Source organism: Gopherus flavomarginatus, chromosome 4, assembly GCF_025201925.1.
Source record: "Gopherus flavomarginatus isolate rGopFla2 chromosome 4, rGopFla2.mat.asm, whole genome shotgun sequence".
Lineage (NCBI taxonomy): Eukaryota > Metazoa > Chordata > Testudines > Testudinidae > Gopherus > Gopherus flavomarginatus.
The window spans coordinates 200,294,975-200,322,653 of NC_066620.1; the positions used below are offsets into that span (position 1 = coordinate 200,294,975).

The 27,679-nt window shown below is 38.8% G+C and overlaps 2 protein-coding genes across 2 annotated transcripts in view; one reads left to right on the forward strand and one right to left on the reverse strand.

Annotated features, from left to right (window-relative positions):
• Window positions 1-3,239: 3,239 nt before the first annotated feature.
• LOC127050125 (WD repeat and coiled-coil-containing protein-like) lies at window positions 3,240-27,555 on the reverse strand. The gene is made up of 3 exons (XM_050951653.1): window positions 25,633-27,555; window positions 10,128-10,248; window positions 3,240-3,406 (listed from the first exon to the last, which is right to left on the reverse strand). Exons 1-3 carry the CDS (start codon window positions 27,553-27,555, stop codon window positions 3,240-3,242), a joined length of 2,211 nt encoding a protein of 736 aa, XP_050807610.1.
• The window catches only part of FKBP1B (FKBP prolyl isomerase 1B), an 80,860-nt gene continuing 61,312 nt past the window's right edge, over window positions 8,132-27,679 (forward strand). The window contains exon 1 of the mRNA XM_050951083.1: window positions 8,132-8,150. The gene's annotated coding sequence lies outside the window, so the exon portion shown is untranslated. The remainder of the gene's footprint in view (window positions 8,151-27,679) is intronic.

Here is a 27,679-nt window from a genome sequence, read left to right on the forward strand (position 1 = left end):
AGGGGTGAGGGCTCCATTACAGCCAACCTCCAATCTTTTTTTGTTAGCCACTGTCATTGGCCGTGTCTTTGCTCCGTACAGCATGCTCAGTACGATTGCATGGTATAATCTGACCTTTAGTTTGGTGTGGAGACCTCTGTTTAACCAGATATTGTTAATCCTTTCAAAAGCAGTGTTTGCTTTTCCTAATCTCATATGAATATCTTTATCTTAGCCACCTTCAAATGTCATCACAATTCCTGGTTACAGAACTCTTCTACCTCTTCGATTTCTTATCCATTCACATACACCTTTGCATCTGTTGTCCAGTTTCCTATCTTCAGAATCTTGGTTTTATCTGCATTTACTTTCAATCCAATTTTGGCTGCTTGCTCTTCTCTCTCTGACATAAGGGCAATAATTCCATTCCCTGTCATACTTAGTAAAGCAATGTTGTCAGCAAAGCCAAGATCATGTAACTCATCTCCACTACCCCATTTTACACCTTTTGTTGCTCATCACACAGTCTATTGCTAATGCAAAAAGGATTGGTGATAACACACACCCTTATCTAACTCCAGTTATAATATTGAACCACTCACCCAGCCCACTTATCTGATCTTACTGCACATCTGCTTCCATCATATCAACTCCTTATTATGTTGATCAGCTTGTCTGGTATCCCATAACTGCTAGCAATATTCCAGTGTCTCTCTGCGGACACTATCTCATGCTTTCTTAAAGTTGATTAAGATGGGGTTTTGCCCAAGGCTGCCCAGAGGATTCAGGGGGCCTGGGGCAAAGCAATTTCGGGGGCCCCTTCCATAAAAAAAAGTTGAAATACTATAGAATACTATATTCTTGTGGGGGCCTCTGTGGGGCCCAGGGCCTGGAGCAAATTGCCCCACTTGCCCACCCCTCTGGGCAGCCCTGGTTTTGCCAAACAGTAGCTTTGCTGATAATCTGTTGAAGAGCGAGTATCTGTTTGCAACATGAGCTACATGGATGGAACCTAGCCTGTTCTTCTCGTAACATTTCATCCACTGTCTTGTTCATTCTATTCAGCATAACAGTAGTCAGTACTTTGCCCAGGATCGATAATAGCACAGTACCTCTCCAGTGCATGCATGGGGTAAGATCACCCTTTTCTGGCAGTGCTACGATGATACTGCTATTCTGAGAGGTGCAGCACAGAGGGAATGGGTGCTGCAAAGGTGGCTTTAAACCATCTTTGTGCCCTTTTGACTCTTGTTTATTCTAGGGGGTGGAGTGGCCCCTGGTATAAATTAGGGAGCCTGTCTCAGTTACAGCTGCCTCCCTGGGCTGCCCTGTGGACTGCACTGCTGCCTGGAATTTCCACAGTGCAGCATGCTACAGCCCTGCTGTTGACACACACTTCCTGCTTCCAGCTAGGGTGACCAGATGTCCCAATTTTATAGGGACAGTCCTGATTTTGGGGTCTTTTTCTTATATAGGCTCCTATTACCCCCCACCCCATCCTGATTTTTCACACTTGCTGTCTGCTCACCCTACTTCCAGCCCCACACCCATCACATCTCCTACACCAGGGCTTGTAAAGAGTCCTCAGCCTCTCAAGGAATTGGCCCCCCAGCTCAATTTGAGATTTTTAGAGCCCTATATGCTGCTCTGGCCCTTTTACCTAGTGTTAAGGGGCAGAGGCTACCTTAGTATAAGAGTCCAATGGTATTGGTCTTGGAGAGGCCACATTTTAAAAACCTCTAAAAATTACCTAAAATTATTTTTACATACTTTTTTCCCCTAGCAATGCTGGGATTTTAAGGTCCAAGATCTTGTGACCTACCAGTACTAGCCATATGCCATTGGGAAAGAGGTAGAGAAATTCTTGCTTTAAACTGATGGTTTAAAGCTTCCATTGCTGGCCCTGATATGTGATATTGAACCTTAAACCTTTCATTGGTAGAAGACTGATTATTACCTATCTTGAGCAATGGGCCTATGTAATTTTGAAAGAGAAATCTCACACTTTGGGGGAATAGAAAGAAACATGTCTTTTATTGCTCAGTACTGTGGAATGTTAGATTAAGTCCCAGGAGGAGATTCATTTATGGGGAGAGTGCAAGTGAAATGAGTTGTATGATAAATGTGGTTTATCACATAGATTTTACCATATGTCTGCTATATAAACAATGTTACCAAGATTCTCAATGTACAGGGAAAACACTTCGCAGAGATATTCACAGAGACAAAAATTCAGACTGTGACGATAAATGTTTATAACACACTTAAGGACTAAAATGTGTTGGAAGAAGATTACCTAAAAATTCATCCTTCATTCCTTTAGTGCAAAGGATGAAACAGGTATGCCGCTCCATACTTTCTGTCAGTGTATACCCAGTAGGAGAAGCAGGAGCCATACATAGGATGGACTGTAACACTTCGCCCTTCCCTCCCTACTTCCTGGAGAAACAGTGAGAGTTTATTCAATTCCTTTGTTGTTCCTTCTCTCATCCTCATAATCATTATAGTTTGAGCTCCCACAAATCTGTCCATCTGCTCCCAGGTTGTGCCTGTATTATGTAGTGTCTTCGAATGTCTTTGATCCTTGCTTCACTATTTTTTTCCCCTTTATTGCATGCTAAATAGTTGTTTTCCTAGGTTCCGCTATACAAATCTTCATGGCAGATGAGACACTGACATAGCTCTTTTAACAGTCATGCGTCTTCACATAAAAATCATGTATTTCTCCAAAATGCTGCAAGTTTCCCTAGGAGCCACTGGAGCAGCAAACTCTTGCCAAGTTAAAAAAAGTGATTGCTTTCTGTGTATGTTAATAAACAGAAATGAACTTTAAAAAACTTCCTTCAGTAACATCAGCTCTTAGTGGAAAAAGTGTACCTGTTACTGCTGAGTTGCCCCACCCACTCTTGATATTTAGCCATTATTTTCATCACATGATTTTAACTTGCCACTCCAAGAATATCTTGAACAGAATTAAAGTACCAGCTACAGAAAAACTGTCTTTCCTCACCCACTGCTCAAAACCTGCCACAAGCCTTATGAGCGTCAGATGAAACAGACATGAATCTAGAGCTGATGCTGCAGAAGGGACCATGGAAGCCCAGTTAGGATCTAACTATTGTGGAACTGTGCCACATGTATTACAGTTTCAACGCATTGAATATATGGGAGACAGTTTTCTAGTCACGCAGTTTGATACTGCAGAATGTCTTTTTTTATTGTCTCATAACAGAAGGGCATTCACATTCTTTATCCTGAAATTATGTCACACTGCTTGGTGGTTGTATAGACATGGTGTTTTTGCAGGAGTGACTTCCACAGACTTCTGAACTGTCACTTCCATCCCTTATGATTAGCTCTTGCTTTGCTTTGAACATTAATGGAACAAAGCCTTCGCTGTCTGCAGTGAGAACAATCCAGGAAGAACCTATAAAGAAATTGAGCATTAAAGAAAATGAATGTACTGATGTGATTACGTACAATATACAATCACACTTTAAAATATGTAGTCCAGCACATTAGCCGTCCTTTTGCTCGGCATTAAAACCTTGTCTATACTAGCAAAATTCATATCTGGCAATCCACTGTAAGTGAAGCTTCCCCAATGGTAACATTAATGGAAGTCCTAGTGTACAAAGGGCTGTGGCATTTTTACTAACCCTGCTCAGTGACAGTGAAAAACAAATTCAGTTTTTGCTAATGTGGATGTCCCGTAAGTACCCCCACTTTCCTCCTTAAAATTTTTTTGTCTAGCCTTCCACAACTAACCTATGCTCTAATGTCATCTACTTCTGCTCATCATCTGCTCATTCCCTCCTCCCAGATGATGAAGGAATGACAAAAATTAAATAACTTATTAAGAAACTACCTGTGCTATATTTGTTTTGGGGATAAATAGAAACTTCCGTCTCCAGGGCTTTCAACCCAGCACTCCTTCAGCAGCTCTAAATTCAGGTGACATACAGAAGAAAAAAATGACTTTGTACTTTTCCTCACTGCTAATTATGATTAGGGCTGTCGATTAATCACAGTTAACTCACATGATTAACTCAAAAAAAGTAATCATGATTTAAAAAATTAATCATGATTAATCACAATTTTAATCACACTATTAAACAATAGTATACCAATTGAAATGTATTAAATATTTTGAACATTTTCTACATTTTCATATATATTATATTCTGTGTTGTAATTGGAAATCAAAGTGCATATTATTTTTTATTACAATATTTGCACTGTAAAAATGATAAAAAAAAGCAATAGTATTTTTCAATTCACCTCATATAAGTACTGTAGTACAATCTTTATCATGAAAGTGCAACTTACAAATGTAGATTTTTTGTTATATAACTGCACTCAAAAACAAAACAATGTAAAACTTCAGAGCCTACAAGTCCACTCAGTCCTACTTTCTTGTTCAGCCAATCGCTAAAACAAACAAGTTTGTTTACATTTACAGGAGATAATGCCCTCTTCTTATTTACAATGTCACCTAAAAGTGAGAAGAGGCATTTGCATGGCACTTTTGTAGCTGGGATTGCAAGGTATTTATGTGCCAGATATACTAAATATTTGTACGCCCCTTCATGCTTTAGCCACCATTCCAGAGGATGTGCTTCCATGCTGATAACGCTCATTAAAAAAATAATGCATTAATTAAATTTGTGACTGAACTCCTTTGGGGGTGGGGGTGGGAATTGCATGTCTCCTGCTCTGTTTGACCCGCATTCTGCCATATATTTCATGTTATAGCAGTCTCAGATGATGACCCAGCACATGTTCATTTTAAGGATACCCTCACTGCAGATTTGACAAAACGCAAAGAAGGTATCAGTGTGAGATTTTTAAAGATAGCTACAGCACTCAACCCAAGATTTAAAAATCTGAAGTGCCTTTCAAAATCTGAGAGGAATGAAGTGTTGAGCATGCTTTCAGAAGTCTTAAAAGAGCAACACTCCGATGCGGAAACTACAGAACTCGAACGACCAAGAAAGAAAATCTGCTGGTGGCATCTAACTCAGATAATGAAAATGAACATGCGTCTGTCTGCATTGCTCGGATTGTTATTGAGCAGAACCATCATCAGCATGGATGCATGTCCCCTGGAATGGTGGTTGAACCATGAAGGGACATATGAATTTTTAACACATCTGGCAGGTAAATATCCTGCGATGCTGGCTACAATGGTCCCATGAGAATGCCTGTTCTCACTTTCAGGTGACATTGTAAATAAGCAGTGGATATTATCTCCTGCAAATGTAAACAAACAGGTTTGTCTGAGCTACTGGCTGAACAAGAAGTAGGACTGAGTGGACTTTGTTTTATTTTTGAATGCAGTTTTTTTTGTAAATAACTGTACATTTGTAAGTTTCAACTTTCATGATAACGAGATTGCACTACAGTACTTGTATTAGGTGAATTGAAAAATGCTATTTCTTTTATTTTTTTACAGTGCATATACTTGTAATAAAAATAAATATAAAGTGAGCACTGTACACTTTGTATTCTGTGTTGTAATTGAAATCAGTATATTTGAAAATGTAGAAAACATCCAAAAATATTCAAATAAATGGTATTCTATTATTGTTAACAGTGCGATTAATTGCACGATTAATCACGATTAATTTTTTCAATTGCTTGACAGCCCTAATTATGATATAAAGAGATCTTGAAAGGATCCCATTTTCATATGTCTGGTTTTTATTATTGCTTGGTTTTTACCTTAGAAATATCAGGAATATCAAGTCTTGTTCTTAGTGGGTTTGTGGGATGACTTGTTAGAGGTCTCAGAAATGTGGATTTTGAGCTTTCTTACTCCTCAGTTGAAGATGTGGGTTGTTGAATTTCTGACAAAGATGTCTTTTCTCCCAAGTGGTTCTCGGGCATTTGTATTAAATAGGTGCTAACAATAACAACAACAGGATTTTTAAACAGACTGAATAAAAATCACTTTTCCTCTCAAGTAATTAGGTTTCACTTGTATAGTATTTCTGATATCATAAACCTACTACTTCTCCAGTTGTCCACAGATTCTCAGGAAAATATAGGGTAGACAGATCTGAATTTCTAATGTTTAAAAAAAAAAAAAGCAGAAAAAAAAGAAGAAATAAAGAAAATCAAAACCATTCAGATTTGCTTCATACATCATATAGACGCAGAAAGTAATACAAACCCATTTTCTTTCCTTTGTAAGTCACCTTTTAAAATAAAGCAAAATCTACTGTGTATGTTTACTGCTAGTGGGTCTTTTCCCTAATGGGCTACCTACTATGTTATCCTAGGACATAACATACACATATATAACAATTTGTCGGTATATCCTTTGTTTTATTCAGTTGGACATTTCAGAAGAAAGAGCACTGACAGCACTGACTCTGGGAACCTGTGTGTGCCGTATTACTGATAAGGCCTACTTGTCCTGTAATTATGGAATAGAGAACCTTGAATAGCATCATTTGATATATAGGAAAGTAGGTTATGTTTCATTGTGTATATTTTGATAGTTATAAATTTTACTTTTCTACACAAAATGTTAAAGATTATGGAAAAAAGAAGTATAAAACCCCTAATACGCTGTGTGTGTGTGTGTGTGTTTTTTTCAGTTGCAACATCGTTTATTTGGCAAAGCGAAATCTCCTCTTGTTACGTTATTAACTAAGCACTTTCACAAGCTGCTTCACTATTTCATGTTGTCATGTCACCTATAACGTCATAAGGAGATTGTCATTCCCAATCATGAACCTTTAATCTTTTTCTGTTAATACCTTCTTTCTAACTCTACACAGACTTTGGAGTACGTAAACTAGAGGGCTGTAATTGAAAATGTTGCCACACAAACCAACAGAACTGCATTATCAGCCAAACTGATAAAACCTGCTTTTTTATTATTCGCTTGTATTTTTATCCCTATTCATCTGAAAGGTTGAAAAATCAAAATTGCAGTGAGTTAACACTTGTGTTATATTAATCTCACAAAATGTTTTGTTACTTAGAGATAGGGTGGTGCCAAAAGTAATGTTAAAAATACCCTTTTACCTTGCATAATTATTACAGATGACCTGCAGAAGACTGAGACCTCCAAATATGTGCTGTTACCAATGCTGTATGTGACAGGCTATATTTAGCGAGAGTAATGGCATTATGCTACTGGACTTAAAGCATTCAGGGCAAGGCTAAGTTCATTCCTGATGCAATTCCATTCATTTTAGTGGGTTTGCATCAGTATGAATTTGGCCCACTGTTGCAGATTAGCATTTCAAAATGTTAATTAAAAAAAAATTGGAAACCATCGCTGCAAACTAAGGACATTTGTCAAAGTGTCCCATCTAATTATGTGGCATTAGAGGATGAGATGGAGCTGCGTAACATTTTTGTTAACCCTTCAGTATACTTTGTGTTTTGTTGCAAACTGGAAAGTCACCCCACATTTGTTGTACAGTCTGTTAATGTTCACAAACATGTCGCTTGTGCCCAGGCCATCTCATGGTTTTGTGTCAAAACTATGCAAAACTTGTGGTTTTACAGGGTTTCAATGCAAAACAAGGTGAAACTAAGCAATTTTGATGGATTACACTTTGAACTTTGCAGCTCACCCAAATCCCAAACTCAAAGAAAAACTCAAGGAGTGCAAGCTCCCCCGACCCCCAGTCAATTCTTCAATTGATTGAAGAATCACATAAATCCCTCTGCTCTGAATCTGGTAAATTTTGCATGGTTTGAGAGGGATTCTTGGTTCAACAATTCTCTTTGCTCTTTACAAACAGACTCCTTTTTTGAAGAGTGTAACAGCACACTGGACAGAAGAGACATCTGGAGGTGCTTCTGTGTTGTGGCATTTGTCTTCTGTAAAACCTGGGGCATCAGAATGAAGAGTGCCAATGTTAACTAAACTATCAGCCTTTCTATAGGCTGAAAAGAGGCTTTCTTGTTCATTTTCATAATAATCTCACCATGTTTTTTTTTAATGAAACAGGTGAATTTGGTGCTCTTAAAAATCAAGAACTGGCCAAAGATGGGAATTCATCCCCTCCTCTCCATGTTAAAGCCACTTTGTGTTGCTGCAAAGGGATCTCTCTGAAAATACCAGTTCCATAGAGGGCCTCCTCAGCAGGTGAACAGTTGGCATGGTTGGCTCTATTCCACACCTGAAATCACCTCCAGTGTAAAAGGTATGCTGATAGAGGGAGAGATGTCTCATGTCCCACCCATGCTTGGCTGCTAGAACTACCCAGAGAGACCACTGCAGCCAGGGTAGAAGTTAAGGCAGCCCAAGACCAAACCAGTTTCAGGGATCCCCAGTGTCAGGGAGACACCATTCTCAGTGTTTGCACTGGTCTCAGCATCAGCACCAGGATGAATCAGGCCCGGTGTAAGCAGGTGCTATGCAGATTTTCCTACGTAAGTCTGTCCTCACTGACAGCACTCGTGCCATCCCTCTGCTGGTCTCTGTTTAGCTGTAAACTGCCAATCATAGCATATTACATAGTCAGGAAGGTTTCTTGGGTACAGAATGGAGGTTTTGGTCAAAATGAAGGAGAATCCTATCCCAGAATAGTCAATAGCCTGGTAGATATGGGAAAGCCAAGATCAATTATCTGATTCAGAGCAGGGATTTAAACCAAGGTTTCCCTCATCCCAGGTGAGTGCCCTAACCACTAGGCTATTGGGGCCAGGATTGCTTTTGCTCTCTGAACATTTTTGAAATGTTGACAGTTTTCATGGGACAGGAAAATCATCTCCCACCCAGCTCTTATTATGAGGAATATTTTTATTTGTTGGTGGCAACTGGGCTGGGAGGTAGGAATTTATTGTTGGGTGTCCCTTAGGGAGGGAAGCCACTTAAAGAGTGGAAGAGAAAGAGAAGTTTGGCAGTTTAGAACACTGGGCTCCTGTGCTAATTTTAGATTACACTAATCCCAAGAATTTCCGGACATAAAAAGTGTAAATCCTAGGAATGATCCCCACTTCCCCAACCCCTCGTATCATCAGGTATGTGGCATGTTTGTGGAAAGGGGTAAAGATGCCAAAAGGCTTTAAAAGGAAGCATCCCTGTTTACAAAGAACTTTGTGTCCTGATTATTTTCTCTGTCTCCCTCCACAGAGGAATCTAACTGATTGCTCTGGTTTGGGGGCAGCATGGCAGGGCACACTTGCTCTTCATAGAATCATAGACTATCAGGGTTGGAAGGGACCTCAAGAGGTCATCTAGTCCAACCCCCTGCTCAGATCAGGACCAATCCCCAACTAAATCATCCCAGCCAGGGCTTTGTCAAGCCTGACCTTAAAAACCTGTAAGGAAGCAGATTCCAGTGTTTTACCACCCTCCTAGTGAAAAAGTTTTTCCTAATATCCAACCTAAACCTTCCCCACTGCAACTTGAGACCATTACTCCTAGTTCTGTCATTGCCTTCTTACTCTGTCTTGCCTCTGCTCAAGTTCACAAACAGCTCAAAGACATTTTTGCTGGTAAAACCCTCCATGCAGTTTACAATATTTATAATTTACAATATTGCTTTCCACCACCCTTATACTCTGTACAGCCCTACTTACACCTACTGTCCTAGGGAGTCTTCAGCTCCTGAGGTAAGCAGGGAAGAGCTAGCAATCAATCAATCAATCAATCAATCAATCAATCAATCTCTCTCTCTCTCTCTCCCTTCCCCCCCCCCCAGTCTGCTTCTTTCCATCTCAATTCCTTCCTGTGCCTTTTGTACCATTTGCCTAATGGCCTAATTAGCCTCTTAGTTCTCCCCAGCCAATAAGTTAGGCACAACTCTTCTTAATGAGGTCTTCTCTGGGGTAATTAATTAGATCTGCAGTGACCAGAGTGCTGGCTTAGGTGCTGTTGCCCAGCACTCTGTCACAGGCAGCTATGCAATTATCCCTAACATTTAAGTAATTTTGGGAGATGTTCTGACAGAGGTAGTAGAACAATTTTTATAGTGGTGTGCTGATGATGGAAACCAGGTGTTTGGTGTTTGTTATTACTACTTCAAGCCAGGACTACTACATTCTGCCATGTTTCAGACAAGAAAAACAAGGGCTTATTGGGAAAAATATCAAAATATCTATATATGTTTCCAAGTACAACTTTGATATTGAAAATGTCATCTATAACCCAGCCACTAGAAATATACAAAACGTACCATGTTTCATTTCAATAATGGGTAGATCAAAAAGCTGCTGGACTAAATTCAGATGGATCTTGCCGTCACAAAGGAGAACAGTTCTTGTTTCCTCAGCAACAGCTCCATTTGAGAAATACTTCTGTGGACATATACAGGTAAAAGAAAAGGTCATGTTAGAATACTAGCCACTTTTTACTTCAAGAATCAGGCCCTACAGCTCCTTTATCATTTTGGGTTTTCATCTTCTCTTTACTCCCAACAATATATCTATATATTTATGGGAATAAGGTACCCATATTTAACTGCAATTTTACAGGTTCTGTCTCATCAGGCCCAAGAAAAGAGAAACTCATTTGGCTCCTGGCTCCTTAGAGTCATGTCTGCAGGTTGTAGCCTTTTATTTGATTTAAAGTGAATTTTATAACATGGTATTAAATCACCGTGGGTTCAGCTCTGACAGCTACAGTTTCAAGCTTGACAGAGTGAAAGTCATCTCTGCTGTTTGTTTCAGAGTTAGATTCTCTAGGAACACATAAAGACCAAGAGTAGTGACCACACGTACATCCACCAGTACAAAGTCTAGTCTGTTTTAAAAGTTTTAAGTTATGATTACCCAAGCATATAGAAATTCTATAGAGACCTATGCGCAAGTTACAAATATAGTTATACTCACATTCTTAACAACAGTGCTAGGGTCTGATGGGTCTCTCATGGCTTGGTCATCAGTAGAGGGATGGTTCCTGCTGGAGTTTTCCCATTCTGGGCATCCTCTATTTATAATATGATTCTGTCTACACCTAGATTCTGCGTGTGTCCATAAAAGTGTCCACCCTCTTTTCTCTTATTGGTCAGTGTCCCCTGGAAACTTAAGGGACCCCAATTTTCAATAGGCTGTGTAAGTTCCCTTTGTTCTCATTAGCATTGATGTACAACCTGTATCCCGTGGTTTAACACGTGTCTGAGACAGATGCGCCTTTACAGTATTTTTATGATCTAATATTAATCTTCTGAGTAATTTTGTGCAGTTTTAACAGTTGGACCCTCTTTCCCCATAATCTTAGGGCATCGGGTTATTTCTTGATCACTTATGTCACTGTTCCTTGTCTCCAACGCCTAAAATAGCTAAGCTAAAGTCTTGCAGGCCTCAACCTACAGGTCTTGTGTTTCAGCTTGTCTTACTCATGTCTACTTGGTTCCTTCCTTAGTTACTGAGTTCCTCTAAATACTGATCAATCTTATACTTTTATAATCCTACAAATTGACTCTAATTAACATACAATGAATATATGTAACATAACAAATTGATTAATCATAACATCACACAATAAATGAATACAAAACTAAAATCATTGGCTACAACATGCAGCTCAAAACTGCACCAGCTTCTCTGATGCCATAATGCCTTGCAAATTTAACTACTCCTGGGGGAATTCAGTGCTACTGCACATGCACAGAATTTATGTCCCACGCAGATTTCTTTGCTTCCTCACAGAAAAATGACTTTCTGACAGGGAAGCAAAGGGAAGCCACGAGAGTAGTCATGCAACCCTTCCCAGCAGTATGTTTCAGGTGCCCAGAGCAGCCAGCAGAGAGGTAAATCACTGTGGGACAGGGGGCAGAACTGGGGAAGATGCAGCTGGTGGATCCTATCCAATGCTGGGCTCAGAGCTGGGGAGGATGGGACTTCCTCTTCCAATGCATGGCATCTGGGGCCAGGTCAGACCCACTCCCAGATTTCTCCACTAGCTTCAGGAAGTTCTGCAAACTCTCTCACCCTTCCCCTTCCTGCATCCATCGCTCCTGAGATGCACGGGAAGGCATCTCTATACAGGGAGCTGCTCCCTCATCCACCCAACCCCTGTGCATCCAGACCCATTCATACCCAGACCTCCCCGCTGAGCCCCACACTCCCCTCACTCAGAACTCCCTCAATAAGCCCCACTCCCCCTGCACCTGGACCACCCCAATAAGGCACCCGGCTCCCCACCCCACCGAGCCCCAACCAGCTGAACCTGGATCCCCACCCCACTGAGTCCCACTCTCCCAGCATCTGGACCCCTCACTGAGCTCCCCACACCCAGACCCCTGCAAAGTTCTATCCCCACACACCCAGACCCCGCCCCCAGCACTGAGCCCCAATCACTTTCATTTGGACCTTCCTGCAGAGTCCCATTATCCTTGCACCCAGAACCCCCCAACAAACCCCTGTGCATCCAGATCCCCCCTTCACTTGGATCCCTACACACTAAACCCCTCAACACTTGGATCCTGCCTTGATGAGCCTGCCTCATACCTGGTGCACCTGGTAGGGAGAGGAAGAGCCATGGGGTGTTTCTGTGGTAGGCCCAGTCCTTGTGCTGTGTCAGGGTTGGGTGTAGCCTCACCACTGAATACGTGTCCTGGTGGAGGAGCTGCACAGCGATCTCCCACCTCTGTGCAGCCAGTGGGCTGTGCTCCCCAGTGCCATGCTGGAGCCTCCACATTTATTTGACAAATAAAATTTGCAGAATTTTGCAGAATTTTAAAATATTGTGTGCACAGAATTTTTATTTTTTGGTGCAGAATTTTTAAATTTTTGGCACTGGGGAATCTGTCTTGGCATGTCTGGTGTAGCTTTCTAAGGAGGGGTGGAACTTATACTGGGAGCCAAACAAGCCAAACCAGCGAATGGGGGAGTATAAAGATGGCATCCAGCCAGCCTTGTCCTCCTCTTTGGTGCTGTGTTGGGTGGACTTTAGCTGGGCTAAGGATTGAGGCCTCTGAATTCTGTTGCTACTGATGTCACCCATTTTGGTCCAGATCCACAGAGATATTTAGGCTCCCAACTTTCATCAAAGTCAATAGAAATTAGGAGGCTAAATACTTCTGTGGATCCAAGCCCAAGCCCACAAGACCACAGCATGAGGAACACCTGATGATTGTAAAGTCTAAGCAGCTATGTAATTGATAGATATGTTTATATATAATTTGCTGTCCACTATTATCCAGAGACAAATTTCAGCATTACTCCTTTTCAAATTGCATCCGATGAAGTGGGTATTCACCCACGAAAGCTCATGTTCCAATACCTCTGTTAGTCTATTAGGTGCCACAGGACTCTTTGCTGCTTTTCAAGTCACTCTCTGCCATTATTAAATAGCTATGGTTTGGATTATTTCCCCCTAAAACATACTACTGTATTTTTCTACTTTGAAGCTCACTTTATTTCCTGCCTTTATTTTCCATTTCTTTAGAACCTATTTTATTCCTCTGGCATCACTTGTGTTTGCAACACCTCCCAATGTAACATAATCTTCTAATTTAATTACTATGCTGTTGACCCCTTCCTCCTCCAACTCTTCCTTTTGTGTATTCAGCATGAAACCAACTGCAGCATTGTAACATTTTAGGACAGAAAGAAGAGACACCATCTACCCTAAACCTAATTTGGGTTCTGCTTTAGTTAGTGTTTGCACTTTGTATCCTTTGATATTTCTTCTTGATGTCAAACTTCTTTTTAAATCAGTTCACAGCTGCATCTTCTATTTCTGTATTGAGTAATCTGTTCCACATGTTAATTAACCTTTGGCTTAAATAAATGTCTCCTAATCTCCTTTAATGCTCAATTCTTAGTTTCTATTCAAGCTCTCTTGCTGCTTTTAATTCTGTCCACATCTCAAACAGTTTTTCTGCAGCCACGTGCTCTTTACTCCACAGCATTTTAAACCCTTCCTAAACTATGTAGTCTCTCTTCTTTCATTGCAGCACAATAAATCCTCCTGGTTTTCATGTAACCGCACTGGGTTATAAATACCATCACAGTGCCACTGTACTTCTGTGAAATTACCTTTTCCCCATTCTATTTTGAATAACTCATGCAGATGAGTAGCTTAATATTATTTCATTTGTGTATTATGGTTGCTCTGAGAGGTCCTATTAGGATAGGCACTGTAAAAATTTCTCTACATTAAAAAAAAAAATCCCTGCAGATATTTGTACTCTTGTCCCCATGCTAAAATTAATTAGCAATTTGTTATTGTGTAATGACTGGAAGAAAAAAATCCAAGTAATTTGAAATACTTCAAATAAGTCCCCTTTCAGTCTTTTCCTTTCCTTAAACCACTGGTAATTTCTTTAATCTTTGTTTGTAACCATAATTTATGAGACCTCTTCCCTGGTTATTTTAGTTCCCCTCAAGTTCTTGCTTTTCTTTTTAGTAATACTATATTGCACTTAGATTTATACACAGAGTTCAAGAGACTTAATTTTCAGCAATGGGTATAATGAGTGTCCCTGCAGACCTTTGCATTTGCAGTCAAAAATTGATATTTGTATATGCAGAACAGATATTTGTGCACAAAAGCAATTTTTTTTTGTTCTTATGAGTTTTTGTGATCCAAACACTGCCACATTTTGCCTAATACTGGTAGAAACAAAAAAAACGTTGTCTGATTTGCTCTTGCATCAATAACTTATAAACAATGATGGGACGGAGCTGAAAGATTCTGACCCAAAGGTGATCCTTCATTGAATTTGAAGGGTTTTGGATGTAGTGCAGGCCCATTTCTTCATACCAGTTATCTTCAAGTCAAGAATGATCAAGACAAATTCATCCCAGCTCCATCTCAATTGACTACAAATCAGTTGATTATAATTAGTAAAGTTATGTTAGGGATGAATTTGGTGCATTATATTTTTTGCTTAATCCTGCCAGCTCTTATTGTAGCCTCCCCCAAAAAATGAATCCCAATTTTATAGTATGACCTACTTTTTATAAAACCACATGGACTATCTTAGACCAGTCTGTTCTGTCCAAGATCCTTTATCTTATTCCTACCTATGATTTTACATATCTTCCTTGTACAGATTTCAGAAATCCAGATCTTTAGTTTCACAGATTTTTTTCTTTTCATTGCTTTTAAACATTAGTGTTACATTAGTCTCTCTCCAGTGTCAGGCACTTCTCCTGCTTATAGAGATAAATTAATCTCTGTTACATTTTATGTCTGACTGTTGGAGAATTCTGTTAGATCATGGGCTTCCTCTGTTTTTAATTGCTCCAAATTATTTCAGCCTCTTCTGATTTATCATTTAGTTTAAGTAACAATAATGCACCTTTTCTTTGAGGAACACATAATGCTTTACATACATTAATCAATTTAGCCTCCTGACATTCTTGAGAGATAGTTGATTATTATTCCTATTTTATAGATGATGAAACCAAGGCACAGAGAAATTAAGTGATTTACTGAAGCCCACACAGGTAGTTTGTGGCAGTGTAGAGAATAGAAGCAAGATCTCATGCCTCCCACCCTTGTGCCTGAACCCCAAGATCATTCTTCCTCCAACTCCATCAAGTTTCACTGTCTGTTCCTGGAAGCTGTATCTCTGATTCTGAAGTATTGCTCTCTCTAGGGGGCTAAAAGGGCTTGTAGTTTTCAGTTTCAAAGTCTTTACTGTAAACTGCTTTATCCATAAACAAAGTTTATTGGAGGACTAAGGGGATATGTATACAGAAGTGACAAATATTTCCAGATACTCAAGTGGATATTATCTGCCCAGGCTTCTTTTGGCCAACTTCCTTTAATGTCTCTGGTTCCAGCTCTCCCTCAACAAGAATCTGACAACATGAACAAGCCTTTCCCTCATCTATCGCAGCTTAACCATCACCAGATTTTACAGCTTTGTAAAAGGATCACATAGCTTGCAGCCAGGCAGTCTCAGTATTGCTAACCTAAACTTTCCAAACTCCTGAGTCAGGACCCAAAAATCACAAAGCTGCCTTAAAAATCACAAGATTTTAAAAAAATGGATTAGATGTTTTTTCTTTTTGTTTTTGAACCTTTAGGGTACCCTCAAGTCACATGTTCAAGCTTTTCTCTGCAACCTGGAGGGCTAGAAAACTTTTTTTTTAAATGAAAGCTGAGAATCTCATGTAACCACATGCCTTAGTGAGCTGAAGCTTTAAGTAAAACATTAAATAGTGCGAGACTCACAATAAAATTGCACGAGTTGGCAACACTAATTTGCCTGCAACCTCCGAAAGAGCTATTGTTATTCTACCTTATTCGTCTACCTTTCTTGGCAGCTTTCCAGAAACTCAGCAGCTAAAGCTTTTCTACTGCAGTCCTGGATTCTGCTTCACTGAGCCTTCCTGAACAGATAAATTTGTAATGTACGTGATAGGAAAAAGTTGAAATACTACATTTATACTATGGTAGATGTGATATATCTTGACTAGGGCTATCAACCAATTAAAAAAATTAATCACAATTAAATGCACTGTTAAACAATAATAGAACACCATTTATTTAAATATTTTTCAATGCTTTCTACATTTTCAAATATATTGATTTCAATTACCACAAAGAATACAAAGTGTACAGTGCTCACTTTATATTATTATTTTTATTAAAAATATTTGCACAGTAAAAACCAAAAGAAATAGTATTTTTCAATTCATCTAATACAAATAATGTAGTGCAATCTCTTTATATTGAAAGTTGAACTTACAAATGTACAGTTATGTACAAAAAAAACTGCACTCAAAAATAAAACAATTTAAAATTTTAGAGCCTGTATGTCCACTCAGTCCTACTTCTTGTTCAGCCAATCGCTGAGACAAACATGCTTGTTTACATTTGCAGGAGATAATGCTGCCCGCTTCTTGTTTACAATGTTACCTGAAAGTAACAACAGGTGTTTGCATGGCACAGTTGTAGCTGGCATCTCAAGATATTTATGTGCCAGATGTGCTAAAGATTCATATTTCCCTTCATGCTTCAACCACCCTTCCAGAGGACAGACATCCATGCCGACGATGGGTTCTGCTTGATAATGATCCAAAGCAGTGCAAACCGACGCATGTTCATTTTCATTATCTGAGTCGGATGCCACCAGCCGAAGGTTTGTTTTTTTTTGGTGGTTCGGGTTCTGTAGTTTCTGCATTGGAGTGTTGCTCTTTTAAGACTTCTGAAAGCATGCTCCACACCTCATCCCTCTCAGATTTTGGAAGGCACTTCAGATTCACTCACATTCATGCCTGCTTTGCATTTTGTCAAATCTGAAGTGAAAGTGTTCTTAAAATGAACAACGTGTGCTGGGTCATCATCCGTGAATGCTATAACATGAAATATATGGCAGAATGCGGGTAAAACAGAGCAGGAGACATGTAATTCTTCCCCAAGGAGTGCAATCACAAATTTAATTAACGCATTGTTTTAAATGAGCGTCATCAACCTGGAAGCATGTCCTCTGGAATGGTGTCTGAAGCATGAAGGGGTATACGAATGTTTAGCTCATCTGGCATGTAAATTCATTGCGATGCCGGCTATAAAAGTGCCATATAAATGCCTGTTCTCACTTTCAGGTGACATTGGAAATAAGAAGCAGGCAGCATTATGTCCCGTAAATGTAAAGAAACTTGTTTGTCTTAGCGATTGGCTGAACAAGAAGTAGGACAGTGTGGGCTTGAAGGCTCTAAAGTTTTACATTGTTTTGGTTTTTTGAGTGCAGTTATGTAACCAAAAAAAATCTACATTTGTAAGTTGCACTTTCATGATAAAGGTATTGTATTATGGTACTTGTATGATTTGAATTGAAAAGTATTTCAATTATCATTTTTATCATTAAAGACTAACAGATTTATTTGGGCACAAGCTTTCATGGGTAAAAACTCACCTCTTCAGATGCATCTTCACTCCATGTATTTGAAGAAGTGGGGTTTTTTACCCACGAATGCTTATGCCCAAATAAATCTGTGAGTCTTTAAGGTGCCACCGGCCTCCTTGTTCTTTTGTGGATACAGACTCACACGGCTGCTCCTCTGATACTTGACATTTTATTATTGTCTATCAAGTCATTATTTCTTTGTTTATCATTTTTACAGTACAAATATTTGTAATAAAAATAATAATATAAAATGAACACTGTGCACTTTGTATTCTGTGTTGTAATTGAAATCAATATATTTTAAAATGCAAAAAATGATCAAAAATATTTAATAATTTTCAATTGGTATTCTATTGTTTAACAGTGCAATTAATACCAATTAATTTTTTAAATCCTGTTTAATTTTTTTAAATTAATTGTGTGAGTTAACTGCGATTAATCAACAGCCCTAATTTTGACGTTAGCTTTTTATACTGTCTTGCATGACTTTGTCATAAACAAACTAGGGAAATACAACCTAGATGGAACTACTATAAAATGGGTGCATAACTGGTTGGAAACCCAACCTCAAAGAGCAGTTATCAGTGGTTCACAGTCAGGCTGGAAGGGCATATTGAGTGGGGTCCCACAGGGATCAATTCTGAGTCCGGTTCTGTTCATTATCTTCATAAATGATTTAGATAATGGCATACAGAATACACTTATAAATTGTATGGACAATACCAAGCTGGGAGAGGTTGCAAGTGCTTTGGAGTATAGGATTAAAATTGAAAATGATCTTGACAAACTGGAGAAATAGTCTGAAGTAAATAGGATGAAATTCAATAAGGACAAATGCAAAGTACTAAATTTAAGAAGGAACTATCAGTTGCACACATACAAAATAGGAAATGACTGCCTAGGAAGGAGTACTGCAGAAAGGGATCTGGGGGTCATAGGTGATCACAAGCTAAATATGAGTCAACAGTGTAACTCTTGCAAAACATGCAAACATCATTCTGGGATGTATTAAAAGGAGTGTTCTAAGCAAGACATGAGAAGTAATTCTTCTGCTCTGCTCTACACTGATTAGACCTCAGCTGGAATATTGTGTTCAGTTCTGGTCTCCACATTTAAGGAAAGATGTGGACAAATTAGAGAAAGTCCAGAGAAGAGCAACAAAAATGATTCAAGGCCTAGAAAACATGACCTATGAGGGAAGATTAAAAAAATTGGGTTTGTTTAATCTGGAGAAAAGAAGACTGAGAGGGACTTGATAACAGTTTTCAAGTACTACAATGTTGTTATAAGAAGGAGGAAGAAAAATTGTTCTCCTTAACCTCTGAGGATAGGACAAGAAGCCATAGGCTTAAATTGCAGCCAGGGTGGTTTAAGTTGGACATTAGGTAAAATTTCCTATCAGGCTGGTTAAGCACTGGAATAAATTGCCCAGGGAGGTTGTAGACTCTCAATCATTGGAGATTTTTAAGAGCAGGTTAGACAAACACCTGTCAGGCATGGTCTAGATCAGTGGTTCTCAAACTAGGGCCACCACTTGTTCAGGGAAAGCCCCTGGTGGGCCAGGCCGGTTTGTTTGAGAATCACTGGTCTAGATGTTACGTATTCCTGCCATGAGTGCAGGGGACTGGACTGGATGACCTCTCGAGATCTCTTCCAGTCCTACAATTCTATGATTCTATGATTAATGATCATTCTTTGCTACTGTCTTCCGTCATTTAGTGACAGAGTATGTTCCTATCACACTAGGAATCTTTATTTTCTGAGTCATATTTGTCTCTTCCATTCATGAGTTTCTTTCACCAAACCTTATGAGGTCTTGAGAAACTATTATCTCAAATTCTTTCTTGTTTCAAAAAGTGCAGGTTAGTCAGGTTACTGACTTTATTATTCAAAAGATAACATTATTCAAAACTGCAAATGAAGTGAGAGATCATAACCAGATATTGAAGTATGAATACAATCAAACCTCAAGAAATCTTGTAAGAAAATTGAAGAAAAGTGATGTGCTAAATATATGAAAATTCTAAGGTCATTTCCAGATGGGGGCTTGAAATGCACTAGCAGTAACTGTTTTCCAGCACATGGCTGGGAGGCTACAGTGGTCAAGTCCATGCTATCTATTTGTAACATGTGAACTAGTATATTTATGGGTGGAAAATTGTTTACTAAAGCAAAGAGCAAATAGGTTTTTTAAAGCCCTTGGATTAGATGTCTTATACAATCTGTTTGTACTATAAGTAAACAACATATTTTATCCCCATCCATCAGTCTGCCAATATCTTCAACTCTATCCTTTCCTCTTCTTAACCCTTTTTCTTAATGTTAATCTTGTACATCCTCCTGTACCACCCGCATTCATTCACCTTGGAACAAAGATCATCTCTATCAATTTAAGTCCAGCTACTGATGAGATAGTGGTGTAAATCAGAGTCCACTGTCCACTCACAGTTGTGGGTAGCCCAGCTTACTACCTATGGACCAGATTGTGATACTCACTTACTTTGAATAGTGCCTTATTCCACCAATGATCCCATTAAAGTCCATGGGGTATCTCGTGTGTACATACTCGTTAGTGTCACTAAGAGTGGCAAATCTGTTTCTATGGAAACAAGCTATGTAATGCAGAAAACATTCTTTTTTTTTAAAGGCAAAAAATGGGCTTCATTCTCCCTGATCTACCTACAGCGTAGTACCTTCCTCCATTTCTTTCAGCTGTAGTAAATCCATGAACCATTTCAATAATCAGGAAGGCAGTTTTGAATTGGATTGAGGAATAGAAAGGAAGCCATGAAAATGTTGGAAGATAAAGGTGATCTGACTCTGCTTCCTGGAGTGACAGACTAGTCAGGCAGCCTGAAGTTTAGAGAGCAGAGATTTAGGAAGACCATAAAAAATGGAACTGCAATAGTCAAGATAGGAGGTGATTAATGCTTGGATAAGGATGTAAGCAAAAACAGAGAGGACATGGTAAGGACAAATTCTGATAATGTTCTAAAACTGGTGATAAGCAGAAATACAGACACGGGAGATGTGGAAAGTAAAGTAACGTTGGAGGTTAAAGATGATTCTGAGATTTCTTGCTTTGGAAGCAAAGTGAAGGCCTGAGTTAAGGAAACTGATAGCTGAATCAGAAACTTGGGAGCAAAAGAGGACCATCTTACCCAAAAGAGAGTCTTCATTAATGTATGTATTCATCAATAGTCTCTGAGGTGTTCATGAACAGAGTTATTGTTGTGTAGCTCGGATCTAAAAATCAAGACAGGAATATAGACAGCTTGGTATCCTATATGTCAAGGTGTGTGAGTTCTTCTAGTGAGATATATGCACTGACTGCATTAGGAGTTGATGGTACTCAGCACATCACATAACCCTTCCAACCAGAACATCTTTCAGGATCATGCCTTTAGAGTTGATGGAGATGGAAATTTGGGTGCCATGAGACTTGATTACCAATAAAGAGATTAATTTACTACTGCAAATCTCTCTTGCTTAATACTGAATACCTGTTCCTTAGCTCATTCACTTTACTCCTCTAACCTTGGTCTCCTATTGATCCTCTGCCCTTGCCTTCCCACTATTGTGTATGATCGTGTCCCAGGTTTTGTTGTTGTTGTTCCCATCTACCTGGAATACCCTATACTCATCTCATAACTTACTGTACAACCCTGCTTTTTCTCTTTATTTTAAAACTGATCAGGTCAGTGTAAATGTACAATGTCTGAAGGGTGCTTAAACTGAATTCTATACACTATCAGTGGTGTTAAGTGGGAAATCATGATAGCTAATAATCCAAAATACATTTGGTTTTCTGTTTAATTTTGTGATATACCCTGTCAGTGATGCGATTCCTGACACAGTACTGCTTGTGAACAAAATGTGAGCTTAACGGTATTCTTCAACTTACAGCAGATGAATCTTATCCCTGTTAGTGAGGTTTGCCTAAATGCCAGTCACCTGGAATCCTGATGGTCCAATTTCCTACTGTAATTAGTTTCGAAGCGGGGCTAATTACTCGTTCTTTTTTTTCTAGAAAGAAACTGAGTGATAAAATATCTTGTTGCAAAAAGCACTCTCAGAAACAAATCTATACCACATTAGTTTCCCTCCTCTTTTTCTACTTATTTAATAAAAACCTGATATTGAGTCTCTCTGCCTGCCATCCCACAATACTGACAAAACCATTCATCTCTACATGATGCAGCTTCAATAATATATGAAGGCCTGGCAGAATTAGATTTGTATTTTTTGTGCTTTTGACAGATAATATTGATGCTTGTTCTAAAGGTTTTAAAATATTTTTACCAATTTACATTTTCACAGGTGCAGGAAATTATGGGGAGGGATCAGACAAGACAATTGATGGTCAGACAACAATTATTTAATGACAATAGATGTTGAGATTTGAAAAGTTAAAGCTTTAGAGCTGTTAAAACACAAATTGTCAATATTGTGTCAAAATATACAAAGTAAATATCCATAAATGAAACACTAATAAGTTCACAAGCTGCATTTCTCTTACTTTGTCTGTATGTACATTTTGATTATTATTAATGGAAGTATTTTTTGTCTGTATGTGTACAGTGAAATTGATGTTTACCAGCATTTACTGAAAAAAATCTAATAGTTCCAAGCCTAAACTATATGCTGTTCAAGGCGAATGATGGCATCGCCTCTATAGCTGAATGCTATTACCCAAGCTACAATTGTGACAGCTCCAAAGTTTGAGTGTGATCAGGGATCGTGCTTTTTAGTGATAAAAAACACAAAATTCTCTAATAAAAAAAACATAAAAATCCGCATTTGTCTGCAATTAAAATGAAATGCTGAACTTTAGTTTCCCTAGCCACAATATATGTAGGTATCAGTTGAACACGTTATTGACATATTTACAATTTTTAAGTTGACAGCTGAAGTCCCGCTGCATGGGGCTGACAGACAAGCCCTGTCCATTCTCCTAATTATCCACATTTTTGATGATCAGTTCTGGCCCTGGTCCCAATTAGATTAGATAATTGGGGTTTCACTGTATATGGTATTTTTTTTTCACAAAACATAAAAACTAAAGATTCTCTGTAAAAGTGCAAATTCCACATTTTTCCAAGGGAAGTGGATTTCTAGGATCCCTGGTGATCATGGCTCTTGCCAGTGTCTGTAATTTACATAGGAAATAAGACCGGGGACTACTGAATATACATAAGTGTCTCAGAAGTTACAGTTAGTATTATCATGGCAAATCAGTAAAGAACATAGACTCCTCCTTACAGTTAGTATAGCATTACTAAAACAACCCCATTTTCGGAACTTACTATGGAGAGAAATGGAAATTGTTAAATAATTTAGATTCAGATTTATCTTAGACCATAGTTTTCTCAATAGTTTGGTGTATATTAACATTGTCACAGAATAAAGTTCATAATTGGTCATTAATTACTGCTGTTTTTTCCTTATAATGATTCAAACCTTACTTTTATGTTTTTAAGTAGCCCTATTGTTATAGTGTGTTGTAGTTATTATTTTATGTATTTTATAATACAGTACTGCCCAGATGCCTGCCTCAGTCAGGATTGGGCCCACATTGTGGTGAGTGTTGTACAAACCCATACAAAGATACAGACCTTGCAATGACGAGCTTACAAATAACAGTATTACAGTACTGCAGCGTTACCTATATTTAGAATGTTTACCACAGAAAGGTATTTATACATAAGGCAGTAAGGCCATTTCCTGAGCCTTTTGCCCTATGAATACAGCACCTGGCTGTAACTCCATGGCTCAACTGGTCTCTGAGCTCAGAGAGCGCTAATCAGCTCGTGAAACAGGAACAAGACTCAGATGTCTGAATCCAAACTAATCAAAACATCTATTTTCTGAGAAAATGATTGGCTGTCTCTGAGGCAAAATATATCTCTGTCTGTCTGGATGTCTCTTTGCCATCAATCTCTTTTTCATTATCTTTGACCTCATACTGGCTCTTGCTACAGCTCAGAAGCTAAAAAGGGTTAGACTAGGTCAGTACTTAGATGAGAGACCTTCAAAGAACACCTAAATGTGGAAGAAACCTATCCATTAAGCTGGAGAGACAAGGCGGGTGAGGGTAATATCTTTTGTTGGCCCAACTTCTGATAGAAGATATTACCTCACCAACCTTTGTTTCTCTCTTATGCTGGGACTAACATGGCTACAACACTGCAAACAATCATTAAGTGGCTTTTTTTCTGAATTAGTTTAATGTGGTGCTGTCTTTGGATGAGCTAAGAAAACCTGTTCTTTTCATAAACAAAGAAATTCATTCTCCAATGGGGTCAGGCTGGCATCATTCTACCAGCACCATAGTCACTTTGGTTTAAAAGAAAAGCAAACATATTTCTTACGACTTGTGCAAAAATCGATATGTGCAATCAAGCACTTACTTTGTAATTCAGATCTTATGCTGGTGCTAGATCCCATAGCCTAAACTCCTATTTGGAAAAGAATTGGCACCACTAATTCTAACCCAAAAGAAGGGGCTTCTTGCAAGACAATGAGATAGTAAATGTTCAGAAGGCAGAAGAGCTTCAATTCACTGTAAGGCACAGGAGCTTACTTTTTGGTGAATATAACACTAAAATATTTAAATTAATATTTTTTCTTTTTATATTGGAGTTTATGCAATATAGTCAAGTTAAATTATTGACTAAACGAGGTCAAACACTTTGCTTTCACCCAGAGTGCCAACACACTAATACTCCAAAATGGCAAGAAAGCAATTTCTAAAATGTTATGAATGATGTTTGAATCAAGTAATTACTTCCTTACAGGATGTGTAGAGGAAGATTCTCTCCTTGGATGTGCATGTGGCTGTCATTAGTGTAACAGGAAACCACTGGCGCACATCTGAGAATCAAATTTGACCCAGAGATATATAATTTTAATACCACTACATAGTAAAAAATTAATATCTTATATTTCCATAATACCTTCCACACCAAAGATCCTAAAATATTTTCAAAAGCTACAAGATATACAAATAAATGTGTCTAGTTTCCTATTAAACTAATCTGAAGGGTGTCTCAATAATAATAATAATTAATTAATAATGGGCCAAATATTGAAGTCCTTACTCAGTTAAAACTCTCATTGAAATCAATGGAAGTTTTGTCTGAATAAGGGCTGGATAATGACTTGATGGTTTGATATATTACTTATTAGTTAATAAAATAATTAGCAGTTAGGTACATATACATTTTTTAAAGAAATCAAGTTAAAATGGTAATATTTAAAAAAAAATTAAACTGTCCTGCTGTGTAAAGATTGTCAGTGAAAAACTAAACTAGAAATGGGCCAAGTTGCAAAGTTCAGCTCTTTCCCATCTGAACTTTGCAAAAGTCTAGATCTAAAGTTTTGTTTCAGCCCATCAGAGACACTGGCTAGCTGCAAACTTTGGATCTGAACCCAGATCTGAACTTCAGAGGCTTGTTGATGGGAGTCGCTGTCATATCCAGTGGGAGTGTTTGTGGGCTCATACTTACACCGAACCAATCCAAAACCCTTTTGTACAGTGATAGTTAATGTTCTGTGCTCCTTTTTGATATACGCATGCAACTCCAATTAGCCTCAGTGGTGGTTACAGCTGAGCAATGAAAGAAGAAAATACTCTGATTTCTTATGCAGAATCTCCTATAAAATTCAGCCAACTGGTTGCAGAAATGCAAGTGATTGTTTCAATGGCAAGTTATTTCACAACTCTGAATCACGCTGAATGTCAAGCTCTGATGAAATCTGCTAATTGGACTGTGAACATTAAAATAAATCCCCTTGCTTTAAAATAAAATGTTTAAAAAGAGAATTTTAAAAAAGCTACCTGATAAGAATGTTAAATTAATAAAAAAATTACCTGATAAGTGATGTGGACAAAAGGTGGCTCCTGAAAAGATGGGTATGCTAGAGATAACCTCTTTCCATTTTTAGTGGAGTCCGTTAGTTCAGAAAGGTGCAGCTGTAACTCAGTGAAGCTGCCACACAGTCTTTCCAGATTCCTGGATATGTGACTTGTTCCTTTTTCACTTGGCAAGTTGTTATTTTTAGGAGAAACAGAAATTTCTTGAAACACATCCAGCTGCACTTTAGGAGAAGCTGGTCTGTTGGAAAACTTGGTTGGTGTACCAAGTCCAAAGAGGGCCACTGACCGATTAATTGGCTCAGCATCCAACGTTTCCAAAGCAATGGATGGGTCACCGGAGACCCTTTTTTCATCAAGGTCACTCACACTTGATGATGAGCTTCGTTCGTAACTGGGACTCTTCACTTCTTTTATAAGTCTTCTCCTGCCACTAGGGGATTGAATTATAGTGCTACCTGGTATTAACAGCTCCCTGCTCAAGGGTTGATCTTCCATGGCAAGATTTTCAAAGAACTTCCGTTTTCCAAAAGTATTTATGGAGGATTCAAAATTAGAAAGCAGATTCTGGGTGGCATCCGACGGCGCTGAAAAATCTTCTTCAAATATTAATTCTTTGATCATTAAACGAATAATGTACCTTTCTGAACTTGAAGATGGAATGAGAGCAGGGTCAATGAATTTCTGCTTTCCAATCAAAATCAACAAGAGTTTATCTGTCAAGAAGCACAAACCCTTCGGTCTTTCACTTTTCTCCAATTGGATTTGTTGAATATTGGGCATGCAGGAAGAGGTTACCGAATAAACCAAAACAATGTTACAAGTATTGGAAGCTACTGCCACAATCTGAGCTCTAGGGTCAAAAGCTATTATATCAGGGACCAGAATGCCTGGAATGCTGACTTTTCGGGTGGTCGTTACCTTTCTCTCAAAAGTCACCAAGATCAGGTATGAAGAGTCTTGATTGTTTCCTGGGACATAGTCCTTGCGTCTCAGAGGAATGAGAGGACTGGGATCAGATCTCCGATGGTTTGCAAGGATATGGGTCAAATCCACAGGACCTGATGAAGAAGAAGCTACTGAAGCAACAGCCACAGATTTTTCTGAATCTATTGATTTTCTTCTTAGGTCCGTCGAGTATTCCTCATCCCCAAGCGCCAGAGTAGACTGTGAAGTTAAAGAGCCTGTTTCAGTACCAGATGGCACATCAAAAGTAATGCCTGCATTTAAGCCACAGATCTTATCTAATGGAAGCTCTGTGGCTACAGCAATTTGGAAATCTAAAGTAGCTTCTATAGCACAGATATAACCACCCACATCAAATATTGGGCAAAAGAAGCAAGCATTTAAAGCTTTCTGAGTGTCATCCCATATGTAGGAATGAAGGGCACTGCCTATAGCAACCACTAAGCGATTACCATCTTTAGTCCAGCAAGCACAGTGGATGAGACCACTGCTTTTGATATCCGCTTTCACCCTGGAGTTATCAGAACGAACAGCGTGTAAAACTGAGGCGTCCCGTTTAGTAAGCACAGCCAAAATATCCTTTTTGGGATGCCATACACAGCCCTGGGGAAGCATTGGGAATGGGTCACCCATTTCACAAGTCTGAGAAACGAGGAGCTTTTTCTTTTCCAAAATGTTATAGCTCAGCTGCCAAACAGTGACATGTTTTTTATGCTGAACAGCAAGCAGAGCTGGTGTGTCTGCAGCAATACCTGAGCCCCAGTAAAGTCCATGAACATGTTCAAATTGACCAATTACACTTGAGTCACCAAACTTGAGTTCTCCATGATGAAAATGTAAAGCAGTCAGTGCCACTTGCTTCCCATCCGTCCAGGCAATTCCATGCACAGGATGTATGGCCTGATACAAGGCATTAAGGCCAGTTCTTAGAAGTTTTGCCTTTCCCAACTCCATCCTTTTAAACTTCCTCCCTAGAGGTGATTGTTCCAAGGTAAAAAATCCACAGGATTCATTTCAGCATCTTGATAAGGAAAATGAGTCCCTCGGCTGTTGAGTTGTTTCTCGGTAGGTGAATCAA